The sequence below is a fragment of the Trichosurus vulpecula genome, chromosome 3 (assembly GCF_011100635.1).
Source record: "Trichosurus vulpecula isolate mTriVul1 chromosome 3, mTriVul1.pri, whole genome shotgun sequence".
NCBI lineage: Eukaryota > Metazoa > Chordata > Mammalia > Diprotodontia > Phalangeridae > Trichosurus > Trichosurus vulpecula.
The window spans coordinates 318,629,083-318,646,431 of record NC_050575.1 but is presented as its reverse complement, the minus strand read 5'-3'; the positions used below and the strand labels follow the sequence as shown (position 1 = coordinate 318,646,431).

Genomic DNA, 17,349 nt, shown 5'->3' with positions numbered 1-17,349 from the left:
TAAAATCCTGCCCTCACGGAGTTTGTATTCTATTAGGGGGAACAACATGTATATGGATAGGTAATTTTCAAAGAAATATGTTATATATGTGTGTATACACATACACACACAAGTTTTTTTTAAGTATAAGTCACTTTTAAAAGTTACAGTGCCTATACAGTACTGGGACCAAAACCACATACTAGGTAATAGTAATACATTATACAGGGTGTCCCTAAAGTCTGGACACACAGGCAAGGTGGAGTTATTGCATCAAGTTCACGTGAATCTTGCAAAAGCACATCAACCTTTGCATCACATATGATGGAAATCATACTGAAGATGTTATTTGTCAATATTCCAATTAAATAAAATGTTGAAAATTTCATTCATTTCGTTTCTTGAAAATATGCATTTTTGCCTATGTGTCCAGACTCTAGGGACACCCAGTATATTCATCAGCAAAAACCTATTGAAAAAACTTTAGCAGAATCTTCAAGGGTGTCAAAAAGAATATTTTAATCCCAAGAATTTCATGTCAATTTGCCACATTATTTTTTAAAAAATTATGTTTAAAATATGTACTATTGTCCCACGCAAAAAGATCTTAACCCTAGCCAGATGTTTATTCTTTTATCAGGGACCAGATCTTTGCCAAAGATGTATGAGAAACCACCACACTGTTTCCAAAGAAGGAAACTAGGGAAAGTAAAAAATTCATGACGAATATATCAAAACTCATCTTGGCTCCGGAGTCTTGTTAATAAATATCAGATGTAACCAACAGAGGCAACATTTTAGTTGGAAATGTCTTAGGAAGAGAATAATATATTATTTAATCAATGTCACTATGGGATTCTTAGAGAAATAATGAAAAGAATAGTAGTTAATTTTTTTTGGCCCAAAAGTACATGATATCAGAAAAAAGTTTATATTCAATGCAACAACATACAAGATACAAGATAAGGAAAAAAATGAGGCAGATCTTGAGCCTTAGGCCTAGAGAAATTAAATAATTTTCCCAAACAAGTTCAGAAAGATAAATAGCAGAAGTGAGATTCAAACTCAACCTCGTTGGACCTGTGATGTTTAACATTTTTATCACTGAATTAGATAATAGCTTAAATGGCATGCTAACAAAATCTGCAAGTGGTGACACAAAGTTCAGCAAGAGAGCTACTATGCTAGGAAGAGTCCAGAAAGATCTCTAGTTGGGCCAGATATAGTAAGATTTTATTCAATAGGGATAAGCCAGAAGTTTACAGCTGCATTCAAAAAATAAAACTTCACAAGTATAAAATGAGTCAATATACATTTGTCTGAAAAAAAAATTAAGGAATTTTTGTGAGTCTGGGTAATACTATTTTACAAAGAACATTAACAAAATGGAAAGGGTCCTAAGTTTACACCATATGAGAATCATTTAAAGGAACTGGTGATGTTTTAGCGTGAAGACATGACATGTATCAAAGTGCCTGAAGGATTCTCATGTGGAAGGAGGATTAAACTTGTTATGCTTGGCCTCCTAGGACAAAGCTAAGAACAATGTGGGACTGTGAAGTACAGTGTAAAGCACGCTGTATTTGGAGCCAGGGCACCTGGTTTGAATCTTAGCTCTACCCTTGCATTGTGTGATCTGTGGCAAGTCAATTAATCACTGGCCTAAATGACTTCTAAGGTCCCTTCTCATTTTAAATGTACTACTTCTTTTAGTTTAATGTAAGGAAGCACTTCCCAACCACTTGGGGTGTACCAAAGTGGAGTGGCGCAGCTTTGGAAGGTGATGAGTATTCCCTCACTGTTGATTTTCAAGCAAAGACTGGTTATCACCTGTGAAGAATGTTGCAGTGGAAATTAAGTGGTTAGGGGTAGGTCGGTTTAGAGCAATCTAATGGAGATGTGAAAGAAAAAAAGTTTGATAACTGAAAAAAAAATCCTGATGGGAGATTTATTAATTTATTAATTTTAGAGGCAGGTTAGTATAAAATGCTCTCCTACTGGGCCTTGCTTCCCTTAAGAGTGAGATTTAGAACCATCTGTGCCACCTTCCTCCCTTTCTAACACTAGATTTGAAGAGGGATTTCTATAACACATTTCCATCTTAGTCCTTGGATTGGGTTGCTTAGAGAATTTGGGTAACATCAAGAGATTACATTGGTAGAACACCAGTGTTTTTAATTTATACATTCAACATAAAAATTAGGAGTCTGTGTTCAAAAGCATTAGCTACACAAAGAGATATACAACACAGACCCTGCTCTCAGATAACTTATTTTTCTGTGCTACAATCTCTAGAGAGGTGTCCACTTACTTGCACCCTGCAATCCCCATCCTCTTCTAATTCTTCCAGGAGGTTGTCCTATTGGTTATTTCTCCTTTGTCACTAATCTTCGATCTATCCCTATCTACTGGCTCCTTCCCCAATGTTTGTAATCATACCTAGATTTTCCCCATCCGTAAAAAAAAAAAACCTTTCATTTGACCTTACCATTCATTCAAGCTAGTCTACTTATTTCTTCTCCCTTTCACAACTAAACTCCTAGAAAGCCACCTATTAGCCATTTGCTTCTTTACCCCTTGGCCTTCAACATCACTGCTCACCTATGAACTCTTTACTGCTCTAAACCCAATGCAGTTTACTTAAGAGAGCTCCAGATGATGTGACAGCTCTAAGATAAAATAGAAATTTTTTAGTCTTGCACTTAAGGTCTTCTAAAATCTGGTTCCAACTTATCTTTCTAGGTAAACTCATCATCATCCCCTCTTTGAATATTCTGCCTTTCAGCTAGAATGCAATCAATTTTCCCAAACTCCTTTCTATTCCTTACCTTTTTTCTTATTTTTTAAATTAATTTTTAAAATTCTGAAATTGAACATCAAAAAGGGGAATATTTCCACATACACAGAATAATACCAAAAGGAGACTGTATAGGAAACCATAAATCTCCGTTTTGTACTCCTTGCTTTTAGAAGTACAGTATCTAATAAATTAAACATTAGTTTCAAACTGTCCTGCTTGTCTAATGCTTCCTTTTGAATTTCTTCCTATCTCTGTGCATTCAAAAAATACATCCAAAGTCTTCTGTTTCTGACGTCATTACTTCCCCGTCAGTCTTAAGAAGTGTGCTTTACTGAAACTGCTCCCTGCCCACAGGTGCCCTTTCTCCTGTCTCCAATTTTCACTTGTTTACCAAATTTTGTGTGTGTGTGTGTGTGTGTGTGTGTGTGTGTGTGTGTGTGTGTGTGTTTGGGAGGGGGAGGGGTGGGGGGAGGGGGTTAGCACAGCAACTTCACTCCTTCCTCCATGTACTCTTCTTTTTACCTCAAATAAGAGTAGATCTTTTTATTTCTTCTCAACTGTTAGAAATAGATAGCGCAATGAAATGGGTGAAGCATAGAACTTAAGTTAACCAATCAATCAACATTTATTAAGCAAAGTAGGGGGAAAATCTGACTTCAAATTCCAACTGGGCCACCTATTAGCTACAAGATCATGGGCAAGCCATTTAAACTCTATGGGTCTCAGTTTCCTCATCTGGAAGAAGAGTAAGACAGACTAGGTAATATTTCTAAGACACTAGCTCATTTGTACAATTATGAGCAAACTACAACCATAAATTTTAGTATTTTCAACTACATAATGCTAAAATAACACCTGCACCATCTACCTCACAAAATTCTTATGAGGAAGACTTTTTTAAAGTGTCACGTTAATTGTAAGCTATTATTCTGAATAATAATAATATTTTGAATAAGTTGACCAGAACACTTATTGTGTCACGTTCCCTTGTAGATCTCCATAACATCTGGAAACACAGACGTCAAGGAAAACATAACTTAAAGAGATATCATCACCATCAGCTTTGAATTTATATATTTTCTCCTCAGACCCCAAAGTTGTTAAATGAATTAAAACTTCCTCTCTTAAAAACACTTTTAAGGTCAGGTATTTTCCTGTGATATAAACTTCACAAAATGAATTAATAAACAAATGTTGGATTAAAGACTGATTTATTATGTACAGTGTCAATATGAATTTTTAAAATATAGTTAAAACAAATACAAATTTAAAGTATTATTTGGATATGCAAGTTTTAGGCCTTTAAAGGAATGGGCCTTAGAAAACATTTATATCAACTCCTTCATTTTACTGAGAAGGAAACTGGGTTCCAGGGGAAGTCAAATAGTTGATAGAGCAGTCTCTATATCTCAGTACCCTCCCCACCACTCCTCATACAAATCTTTAACCAATGAAATTATCTTTTAAGTAAGCTCATTTTGTGTAATTATCTGGTCCTTGTTTATTTCCACAATATAAAGAATGAATAGATTCTTTTTTAATACTTCAAAAATTTTGTGGTTTCATATGGGTATTTCCTTCACCAACAAAAGACCTTAGTTGATAGTTATGAGCTGTGGAATCTACTGCCCCAAATCTTCACCTTAAGGCCAACCTTCTAGTGATAAGCCTCCCTCGATGTTTCTGTCCATAGGGCAGCAAGGTAGTACAAGGGGAAAGAGCACTGGGCTGGCAGTTGGGAAGACCCCACTTCCAATCTGGCCTCAGACACTTACTAGCTTTGTGACCTTGGGTAAATCACTTTAAGTTGGTTTGCCTCAGCTAAGCATGGTCTTATTTTCCTCAAAAACAAAATGAGGATAACAATGGCACTTACCTCCCAGGGCTGTTGTGAAGATCAATGAGAAAACATTGGTACACAGTAGGAGAATAATAAATACTTATTTCCTTCTTTTCCTTCCTTCCATAAGCAAATTGTCATCAGAGTTATATTCTACTAACATAACTTTTAAGAACCCTGCATCATCTCCATGTTCTGATGTGACATCAGAATAGGTCTTTGAAGGCAATTGGAAATACTCTTTTTCCCCCCATAACCTACTAAGCTTTAAAAAACAAAAACTTATAAGTCTTAAAAAATTAATTTTGAACATCAAAAAATTATCATAAGTCTGTCCCTCCTCAAGTGAATAAGATTTTTTGATTTCCACTTTTATTTTCTCTAAGAAACAAACCTTAAGAAAAAAGAAGTTACATTGGATTCAAGATTACAAAAAGGGGGTGAAGGGTGGGGTATGCAACTATAATAGAGCAGCATTTGCAACTCTTATCCAATTAGGGAAAAAAAATAAGGAACGGGATATTCAGGATTATGAAAAATAGCTGATGTATTCAGTGCTTCTTTGATTTATAAAATAAGAGGGCTAAAGTTAAATTATCTCAAGTCCTAGTTTTGTCTAACTTGCTATTAAATTAGTTTGTAGTAAAATAAAGATAGAGCACTAGTTGGAAAAAGTAGAATGAAACACTTAGTCTTGTTTTTTCTGCTTTACTTCTTGAAAAAGCAAGTGCCCACCTACATAAAGGTAACCCAAAGAGAATGGAATTGCAATGGGTGAATCTGCTGTAAAGTCAATCAGCTCCTGCCCAACCCCTCCATTGATTTCCATTGTAAAACAAGAACTTACGGAGTTTTTTAATAATGAAAGTTTTGGTCTGAGATGTAAAATTTAGCAATGCAAAATATCCTTTTAAAATCACATAAAAGAAAAATTGATGAACATTAAAAAATACTTAATATTGACAAAATAAATATACTACAAATGAAAACAGAATTTTGGCAGTATAAATACAGTAATGATTTCCTTATCTGAAGTCCACCTATTCAAAATACAACAGAGAATTATCTTCCTTCCTGCCCCCCCCCCCAAAAAAACCCCCAAAACTTGAAGGCTGATTAGTAATAATAACTGATATCCCTAAGTCCAGGTATTCAATACGCGGATAATTTAAACAAGGAACCACAGTTTAACTACAGGCACTATTCTCAAAGAATCCTCTTCAAGCACTCCATTTAAAATAAATTTCAGTGGCTCCCTACAACTTTCAGAATCAAATATAAAATCCCTCTGTTAACTTTTTGAAGATCTTTATAACCTGATCCCCTCCTACCTTTTGAGTCTTCTGATAACTTCCTCTTTCCCAATATATTCTGTGATCCAGTGACACTGGTCTCCTTGCAGTTACTCAAGAGACATTCTTCATCGCCTAATTCCACGCATTTTCACTGGCTGTCCTTCATGCTTGAAATTCTTTCCCTCACCTCCATCTCTCAGCTTCTGGGGCTTCCTTCTGGTACCAACTAAAATTCCACATCCTACAAGAAGCCTTTCACAATTCCCCTTATTGCTAGTGCCTTCCCTCTACTGATGATCTCCACCTGAATATATCTTGTTTATACATAATCATTTCATGTTGTCTCCCTCAACAGACTGAATTCCTTGAGAACAAAGCCTGTTGTTGTTTGACCTTTCTTTTTACCTCCCAGAGTGTAGCACAGTGCCTGGCATATAGTTAAGTGTTTAATAAATACTGGCTGACTGACCAATTCAATATATATTTAGAACACTTAGAAAGCTTAAATTACCTGAATTCTCAACCCAAAAGGGAACAGGGGTTTCCAGAGGCATCACTGGGAAACTACCGGTTACATAGTCTGGCAATAGCAGAGTAGCCAGAAAAAATATAAAAAGATCTGAATTCTAAATGGTCTCAGGCTGCCATTCCTCAATAGAGCTAAAAGCATCACAGTAAATAAGTGATGCTCATGACAACTGAAATTATTCAAGAAATGGTTAAAGACAGAGGTATATGGAAATCATTATAGAAATCTTTTCATCAAACTAATGTAAAAATTTTGCACATAATTTTAATAACTTCAGCGATACAGAAAATTTCATAGGACACCATTCCCCAAGGACAGCAGATAAGTGAGGAACTACAATATGCAAGCTCAGGTAAAACTGATAAAATAACAATAATCCCTATTTAAGCAATTTTAGCCAAGATTTTCACCAGTAAAAACTGCTTTAACATTCCTCCTATCTTATCTACCTACAGTAATTCTCCTTCCCTATTCCCAGTATTCATATTTACTGGTCATTTCCCAGAATCTCCTTTTATACTTTGTTAGAAAGTCCTTATGAAGAATGAAGTAACAAAGCCAAGAGCTCAATTGTTAATTAGTAACAGAGGTTCAATCCAATAGCTCCTGGGATATGTGGGATGCTTGTTATCTAGAGGCTGGACAAAAATCAAATTAGTAGATTGTGTCAATACACAATGATTTATTGAATTGATGATTTATGCCTTATTCAATATTAGCATATCAAACTATATATATGGAGCCTATCTATTATGTTGACAATTTAATCATAACACACAGGTACAGGATTCCTACTCAGGCATTGGTTGGACTTTGAGGTTCCTTCCAATTCTCAAATCTGATATGAAGAGATTAATCTTTGTGTGTGTTTCAGAGAAATAATCTCACCATTTGACAGCCATAAAGATGGCAGGATCAAGACACAGGACCTTCAAATTCTCTAAGTTCACATGACACTTGCTGGTCATCAGTGAATCTGTTATTAAGCATATATATATATAGTATAACTACAGGAATGAGTGCTAAGGCGAGGGAGGCCCTTTTATACGTGTCCACATTGGCAAATAAGTTTCACATTTTTCCCTAGGATAAGGTAGATGAATGTAGGGATTAGCAGCAGAAAAAAACTATTAACAAATACAGGCTGTCATCACTTCATATGACCTCCAAATAAATTTCAGAGAAAGACTGAAGATGAAACCTCTTAATAGTGTTGTCTTCAGTAGTTTGTTGAATAAGGCTTCTGAAGATACCTTATTTTGCAAAAAGAAACACTCCTTAAGAATCTGATAGCCTTTTCTTATGTCACTTTTTAAAGTAAGATATATAAGATTTAAAATGAAAGAATAATCTCTCCATATTCAATATACTGAACACCCAAAGAAATTTATCTTCAGAAAACTTTTCTTATACCCTCTCATTTGCAACTCTTTCAAACAAGGAAGATAATTCCATAAGAAAAATTTCTTTAAAGCCTGAGTCCGGTTTACCAATGAAACAAACCTAATGTTTAAGTGTGACCTAATCTAATCTACCCCCTATATTATCTAAAGTAGTATCTTGCACTCAGTTACTCCTCCAAGTTATCATGCCAAGATACAACCCAAGTCTCAGCTTTGAGGAAATCACCTCAAGAGTATACATTTCCTTCACTGGCCAGGGAGGCCAAAAGACTCAAGTAAACAGGACATTCATTACGATGGCTTAACAACATAAAGTATCCATAATACAATGAAAATCCAAAAGTAATACAAAAAGAAAATCATTCAGGCAATATCAATGCTTTCTAAACTAGTCTAAGCTTGCCTTAAGCCTAACCTTGCACATATGGATGTAAAATTACAAATGTCTCTGAATACTACAGGGTGTCCCTATAGGCAATGTGGAGTTATTGGAGTTATTGCATCAAGTTCATATTAATCTTACAAAGCATATCAACCTTGGCATCACAAATGATGGAAATCATATTGAAGATGTTATTTGTTAATATTCCAACTAAATAAAATGTTGAAAATTTCATTCATTTCATTTCTTGAAAATATGCATTTTTGCCTATGTGTCTAGACTTTAGGAACACCTTATATATTGCATTCTATAAAATATAGGCGGAAAACAGATTTTCTCAAAGCATGTAATTCAATTCTTCAGACATTGTCTTCTATGCCTTGCAGCTACATATAACCACCAGTAGAAGACAAGTATTAAAAATAATGGGTTTTTTTTTCCAGGTAACACTTGTGCTGAGCAAAGGCAATCTGCAATTTCCTAAAGGCAGTCTGGCCTATTCTCTTCCTCCTGCTAAATACTCCAAAGATTTGAAAATGAAGACCACCCAAGGGCAAATGGAGAGGTCTAGGATGTAACATACAACCAGTGAGAAACTTTGAAAAAGAAGAGTAAAAGATATTACCAGGGAAATATATGTTAAGGAAAGAGATGGATTGGTCATATGGTAAGGGATGACAAATGGACTGCCTGAATATTCTATTGTCTTCCCCACGTCAAGAGAAAGCAAGAAAGGATTCATGCTGAGTAGATCCTCTGCAGAAAACTTATGGAACAACATAGACAAAAACTCCCTAGGATGAGCAAGTTTCAAACTTCAGCCTTGGAAGGAACATTTAGATATATGACATCACAAACTGTTTACCAAGGAAGAGCCAAACTGCTGATGAAATATGTGCCATACCAGGTCAATGTCCCTCTACTTCAACTAGGCAACTCTATGAAAATAACATTTTGGTTTTATAAAAACTTGTTGTAGTGCCATATTTAATTACTATTTAATAATTCTCTAGGTAAATTCCAGATTATTAGTTTTAAAAAAATGTTCAATTAAACAAATTTAAGTATGGTTTAAATGACTTACTATACGTGCAAGGACGGTACTATGCTAGGTCCCTAGAAAATGGAGCTATAAAGACACTTTCAGCATTTCACAGCCTCAAACGCTTGTAAACTATTGATGAGATAAAAACTACATGGAAAAAGTAAACATCAATGTTTTATCTTTTTAACTAAAAATAACCCCAATTCACATTTATTGAAATCTATGAAAAAATCTGCAATCATTAAAAGCAAATTATTTCTGAAAAAGTACCAACTGGTCCCTATCTGAACAAATAGACTGTTTATACTGATTTCATTCTATAGGAAACTTTCAGCTTCACCCATGCAGACCAGCAATCCATTGGAAACTTAAGAGTCTTAAGAAAACCACTTGGGGTACCTAAACTTTTCAGAATCATATGCTTAACATGTGTCAGAGCCTGGACTTGAACTCAGCCTTCCTGTGCAAGGTTATTTCTTATCCATTATGCCATGCTTCCTCAAGAAATATCTAGTATTAAAAAAAAAAGAAATGTCTAGTATTAAGTTGTGTATAATAATTTCATAATGTATATAAAACAAAAATAGCGATATATGTACCTTGTGGTGAGAAATATAGACAGGAAAGCATATGTTAAGGAAAAAAAAATTTCATATTCTAATGTAATAAAAGCAACAACAAAGTATATTGCAAGTGTTCTATTTATTCTTTAATTTTGTATTTACTTATTTTACACGAAGTATCCTTAAGAAAAAGACAGCATGGCATAGTGGATAGAGGGCCAGCTTTGAAAGTTGAAAAGCTGGTTTCAAATCTGCCTCTGACACACATTAGCTGTGCGATCAGGGCAAGTCACTTTAACTCCAAGGGCCCAATATAACTCTTTACGGCTCTAAATTACAAATACCCTATTTACTAATGACATGATGATTTACTCAGAAAATGGCAGGAAGTTATCAAGGAGACTAATTAGGGCAATCGACAGCTTCAACAATGCATCAGGGTAAAAAAAGAAATCCACAGAAATGATCAACATTTCTATAAAGCAATAACAAAATCCATGAGGAAATAATATGGAAGTCTCATTCAAAATAATGACAAAATGAATAAAATAACTGGGAGGCAATCGGTCATGGTACATTTTGAGATTGAATTACAAACCTTTTATTGCCTTTCAGTGCTTTATATCTTCAGAAATATCCCTTGTGGATATCATGGCAAAGAAATGGGAAGTACCCCACCTCACCAACTAGAGAATGACCAAGCAAATTATATCAGTATAATGTAATATTACTGCAACATAAGAAATGATAACAGGGACAGAGTCAGAAAATCCTGGGCAAACTTATATGAGCTGATACAGAAAGAAGCAGAACCAGGAAAACCATCTATACAATAACAACTGCACTGTGAGTCAGTCAACAAGCATTTATTAAGTACCTACTAGGTATTGAGTCATTTCAGTCATGTCCTACTCTTCATGACCTCATTTGGGAATGGTTTGCCATTTCCTTCTCCAGCTCATTTTACAGACGAGGAAACTGAGGCAAAGAGTTAGGCAATTTGCCCAGGATCACATAACTAGTAAGTGCCTGAGGCCAGATATGATCTCAGGAAGAGGAATTTTCCTGACTCCAGGCCTAGCACTCTTTCCACTGCACCACCCAGCTGTCCCACGTACATACTTACAAGAAAATATGCTAAGTGACAGGTACAAAGAAAAGTAAAAACGTAGTCCCTGCCCCCGAAACATCTCCTGCATCTACTCCCTTCTCACCTCTACCATGGTCACCACCGTAGTTCAGACCCTCAAAACTTTTTGCCTAAACTGTTTTCATAGCTTCATAATGGCTTCCTTCCCTCCAATGTCTCCCCTCTGCACACTCTACAGAGTTACCACATTGATATCCCTAAAGCACAGACCATCATCTGTCCTGCTCAAGAAGCTTCAGTGGCTCTTTACTGTAGCTAAGTAAAATACAAGTGTTTCTATTGCATTTAAAGTCCTCTGGCTACAGATTTTCTTTGGAGACGTATTATACATCGGTCCTCTTCACATGCTACAATCTAGTCCAGGGCTGTCCAACCGTATATTTTTATTGAAACAATAGACAATATATTTTGATTTGCCATTTTAGTGAGAGCTCTGCAGTAGCTAGGCTTGGTTTACTAAAGCATTTATGTAAATTTCTATGCTTGTAGGTGGGCTGCAAGAGGCCCACGGGCCGCATTTTGGACAGCCTTTGTATGACAACCTACCTCTGGTGTCTCTATGTCATTGTGAAAGCTGTTCTGACAGGATTGGAATGAATCCCTCTAATTTTCTTTGTAGTTAAAATTTTTTTTTCATGTCTTTTTTTTACAATACATCTTCCTGTATTCCTCCTCCTCTCAAAGGGCCATCTCACATAATAAATTATATTTTAGAGACCAAAAAAAAGAAAGAAAACCCCAGCAAAACTGGTCAAAATATCAAAAATGTCTAAAAATAAATGCAATGTAGCAAGATGTATTTCTCATGACACCAAGGAGTGGGAGAATAGGAGGTGTCTTTTCTTTCAAGCCATGCTTGTTCTTTGTTATTATCCAACATCCACTTTTTGTGTGTGTGTCGTTCTTCTTTCCCCCTACATTTTTGTCTTTGTGTACTGTTTACTTCACTTTGCAACAGTTCTTTCTTTGCTTCTTTGTATTCCTCTCTTACCTTCTATTTCTACCCCTCAGAAACACTAGCTTCCTTCAAAACTCAGCTCAAACATCCCCTCCTACCTGAAGCTTTTCCTGATTTACCTGCTACTGATATACCCTTCAAAATTAACTTGTATTTTGTATCTCCTTATATGTGTATGTATTCTTTCCTCCAGCAGAAATGTAAGCTCCCCCAAGCCAGGGACCATTCCAGCTTAGCACCTGAAACTTAGCAGGCATTTAATAAATGCTAGTTGATTTTTTTTGTTAGAAGTTAGACCACAATGAACTCAAGAGCTACATGACCTGGATATTACAAATCATGTCATAAAAAACAAAAATAAAAGTGCATAACTAAGTCAGTTACCCTTCACAACTAAAGCTAAGAGAAGAATTCTTAACCAAACAAGGAATTCCAGCAATCACAAGAGATTAACCAATTGTATAGTGCCTATTATGCGCCAAGTGCTTTACAAATATTATCTCATTTAATATTCACAACAACCTTGCCAAGTTAGGTATAATTTTTGTGTTTGTTTTAGAGTTGAGGAAACTGAGACAAACAGAGTGATTTGCCCAGGATCACACAACAAGTATCTGAGGACAAATTTGAACTCGGGTCTTCCCAACTCCAGGTATAGTGCTCTAGCTACTGCATCACCCAACTACTTTATCAAAAATATTAAACAGATAATTTTGATGACAAGAAATTGAAAAGCTTTTGATGAACAAAATCAATACAACTAGACTAAAAAAAAAAGGAAACTCAATTAGGAAAAAAATCCTTTGCACTAAATATCTTTTATAAAGGCCTGATAAGGGCATTAGTACAAATAGATAAAACCTAGAGCCATTCTTCTACGGATAAGCAATCAAAGGATATGAACAGTAGTTAAAAGAAGATACGCAAACTATTAAGAATTATATAAGAGAATTCTCTAAGCATCAATAATAAGAGAAAGGCAAAACAAAACAACCCTGAGGTTTTACCTAGTACCCAGCAAATTGTCAAACATGACAAAAACTGGGAATCATCAGTGTTGGAGAAGCTTCAGAAAAACAAGCACGCTAATATACTGTTAGGAGAGCTATGAATTGTTCAAACTATACTGGATAGCAATTTGGAATTACCCTAAAGAAGTGATTAAAATAACCATACCCTTTAATCCAAGGATCACAATGGTAGGCATATGCTCCAAAGAAGTCAAAGATAGAAAAGAAAGGTCCTATATACACCAAAATATTCACATCAAAACTTTTGTGGTAACAAAGAACCAGAACCCAAAATACAAGAAAGATTTATTAGGAACCTAATGTGTGCCAGGCACTGTGCTAGCCTCTGGGAAGACAAACAATGAAACAAACTCTGTTTTCAAGCTTATATTTTAGTGGGGTACACAGGAAGTACCCAAATAAACACATACATAATAAATAAAAAGAAGTTAAATTACAAGGTAGGTTGGAAGGGCAGGCAGTAGCACTTGAAGGTGCAAGAAAAGCTTGATGTAGAAGGTGTTGTTTAAGTGGGATCCTGAAGGAGAGAGTTTCCAAGATCCACAATAAGGCAGAAATGCAGTGCAGGCACAGGGCAGGGCCAGTGCAAAGGCAGATGGTGAAGATGCAGTGTTGTGTGTGAGAAACAGTGAGAAGGTCAGTTTGACTGGATTCTAGAATGCTTCAATGTTTGGTTTGGAAGTAATGAAGGTCTTTAAAAGTTAAACATAAGAGCTTATGCTTTTATCCTAAAGGCAAGAAAGAATCACTAGAGTTGAATAAGCATGGTAGTGATATGGTCAGATCTGTGATTAATGCAAATCATTTTGGCAGCTCTTTGTAGGACCAATTGGAATGTGAAGACATTTGAGGCAGCAAAGTTAAGAGGGAATGACTAACAAATGGCTAGACATCAAACTTATCGGAGAACAACTGAACTGTGGTACATGAATTTAATGAACTATTGCTATGTCCCAAGAAGTGACAAATATGAAAAAAATCTGAAGCATGGGAAGACTTTTCATAAAATTATGCAGCGCAAGCAGAACTAGGAAAATAAATGTACACAAAGAAAACAAATATAAATGAAAATAAGAAAGAAATGAACCTGACTGTAGTGTGATTTTTTTTAAACAGACTCAGAGAAGCATTGGAAAAAAAATGGAGTTGAAAAAAATCTGACACCTTCCTTCTTTGCAGAACTGAGGGATTATGGAAATATAATATTACTTATATTGCCAATCACTGCTTATGTATTAGTAGGTTTTGCTGAGTTCCTTTCTCTTTTTCCTTTTTTATTCTTTGCTACAAGGTGGGGAGAGGGGTTGATTTGGAAATGAAAGTGATATGAAAATGATAGAAACAAAATATATTTTTTCAAAGAATATTTCATTCATCTATCAGTTACAATCTAGAAACAGGTCTAAGAATTATAACCCAGTTCCTAAAGACATCATGTCACCATCTCTGGTCAAAAAAAAGCTAGGTGTCATATCAAAAAAGGTGGATGTCACCTAGTAAAACAAGAATATTCTACTACTACATAAAAATAGAGTTTATCTAAGCTCACAATAGCATATACTCTTCTACCAAACCTCAAAAAAAAAAAAAGGAATAAAACAAGAATGCTATTTTATACCAGTAATGAGTTCTATATAACATCACTCAAAGATATAGTACATCTTGATACTACATGCACAATAAAAAAAGGACAGAAACTAAGAATCAGATGAGATGAGAAGGGAAAGGGTGGGTATATATATACCCTAACCTTTATTTCTGTAAAGATGGCTTGTGATTGTACTTATGTGGTTCCTATATATATCACACATACACAAACACATACATACATGTATATGTTAATTACTTACATGTATCTTGAATAAAGTATTATATTTTTACTACCTATTTTGTGTGTGAATATTATGGAGCTTCCTTAATTATCTTTTAGCCAAGTGTATTTTTTTGATACTCCTGCTTTTTTAGACCAACTGAAACACAATAGATTTTGTTCCAATTCTTTATTTTAATTGTGTGAATATTTGTTTTAATCATGTTATTTATAAGTAATGTTATTGAAATAACATTATTAGATGCTGCTTTTTTATCTAGTATCTCTATGTTATCCCTTTTATAGTTTTGATTATTAAATGTATATTTTTCATCCATCCTATTTTTACTTCATATCCCTAACCCTTTGTGCTGTCAGAGGGAGTAACAGGTTGAATAATTACATTAGCATGATTCAGTATGCCATTATTTGTGTTCTAATGTTTGAATTGGTACAACTAAAACTAAGCTTTCCATCATGTGAATGGAGCAAATTTAACCTATTAAAGCATTAGAGCAGTTTACAGCCAAAATTAGAGAAAAATTAACCCAGAAATCAAACTACCACAGATTACATTGCATTTTAAAAAAAAATAAGCACAAGTAAATGTTAACAACTTATAATTACTCAACACATTTAGTATCATTTTTAAACACTTAAAATGCTTGGCTTGGTTTTAAAAAGGTCAAAACATTAATGAATGACTTACAATGTGAGCACATTTCCAGGGGGTAGCTTGCTTCATTTCCCTGAAATTAAAAAAAAGGTTTGATTAGTCATAACTAATTAGTCATTTGATATGCTAAATGTAAATATTTTTGTTCAGAGCATGTGAAATGGAGAAATGGCAAAATTCTACATGTTTCCATGCCAAAATTGGAGTTTATACACAAAACCCAAAGTAAATATATTTTAGAAAGGCTAATTAATAAGTTCAGATAAATCTTAAGCCAATAAGCAAAATCAGGAAAATAACACACATACATACATAAACTCCTGAACACTCTGTAATTGCAATGACCAAGCATGGCCTGAAGAAGACATAAGAAAATAATTCTGCTTCCTTTCTTTACAGAAATGAAGGGCTTATGAGTGTGAATTAGTGCAAAAAAAAAATATAAGAAATGATGAAGCACTTCCAGGTCATGTGAACAACAAGATGGCAGAATAGACATTTTTTCTGATTCCCCACTATTTCTCAAACCTTCCCAGAAAAGAAATTATATGCCAAAAATAACGCAACTTCAGTTGTTTCCATGGTCTAGGATAACAAGAATCAAAAACAAGGTTAAAAACAAAAACAAACCCCAAAACCTAGGAAATGATGTTCACTGAACAACCTATTCGGTATCCCACCCCCACTACCAGCAGCAGGGCTGCAATAACAGACCCAAGGATACCACATAGGCTTACATCAAAACCCACCCTTATATCTTTGTCCTACCTCTCCTCCTCCTAGTGCCATCAAGACTCTGGTTCCAGGCTATAGAAGTTTTCTTAGGCCTTAATAGCCAATTTAGCCACAGCCTTTCGGTAGCAAAAGCCTGATACGGTCTATACCCCCAGAAGCACCAATGGGGGTACCGAGGAAACCAGCTCTGAACTGCTAATGCCTGGCCAAAGAATTAAGGAGCAGAAGGAATGGGACTGGTCACTAGAACAGGAGTGTGTGTGTGTGTGTGTGTGTGTGTGTGTGTGAGAGAGAGAGAGAGAGAGAGAGAGAAAGAGAGAGCGAGTGTGTAGGGCGGGGGGGAGGAAGAGATGCACTTAGTCTTCCACAAATGCTGAGGGAAGAGCATAGCATTGAGGTGGGGCCAGTTCTGATCACCCAAAATTCAGCTAGAGCGGAGACCCAGGCTGGTGAACAGTAAATTGCCTAGTGCGGGAGGAGGCTGAGTTGCTTTGAGATCCAGTCCTCAAGGAAACCACAATCAGAGGGGGAGGGAGTCAGAAGTGAACAATAAGCCAAATAAGACTCGAAATACCAAAGATTCCAGGAAGAAGAGATCTCAAATTATGTTAAATTCTTAAACATAAACTAAGTCAACAGAAAAAACAGTAATAACAGAAATATGACCTCTAGATTAAGTAAATGTATTGATCCAACACTTGAAAGACAGGACTCTGTGGAAGTTGAGGAGACCATGAAACCATGGTTTAAAAGACATCAGAATCACAAAATTGGAATTTATATCCTGCACTGCAAAAACAATAAACAGAATAGAAAATTTTGAATCTGTAATGGCTAGCCTCACCAAAGAAACAAAAGATAGAACAATAAATTAGGAATGCAAATACATAAGTGAAAGGCAATCTAGAAGAGAAGCAAAAAATACGAACATCAAAATAAAATATGCTCACTATGCAAGCAAAATATATGGATCTGGAAGGTAAGATACACGGAGAAAACCAAAGGATCATAGGTCTCTCAGAAGAACCTCATTGGACCAAAGAACCTTAATATCATAATGAATCATGTAATACAAGAGAACTGCCCAGAACTTCTGAACATAGAAAATGAAATTCCAATAGAAAGAATAGACAGATAGCATCCAGAAAAAACC

General features: G+C 35.3%; 1 protein-coding gene across 1 annotated transcript in view; it reads right to left on the bottom strand.

Moving 5' to 3' along the window:
- Window positions 1-17,349, bottom strand: part of PPP3R1 (protein phosphatase 3 regulatory subunit B, alpha) — an 88,595-nt gene that overhangs the window by 28,557 nt on the left and 42,689 nt on the right. The window contains exon 2 of the mRNA XM_036751373.1: window positions 15,495-15,534. Coding sequence (XP_036607268.1) covers window positions 15,495-15,534 — 40 coding nt within the window. The remainder of the gene's footprint in view (window positions 1-15,494; window positions 15,535-17,349) is intronic.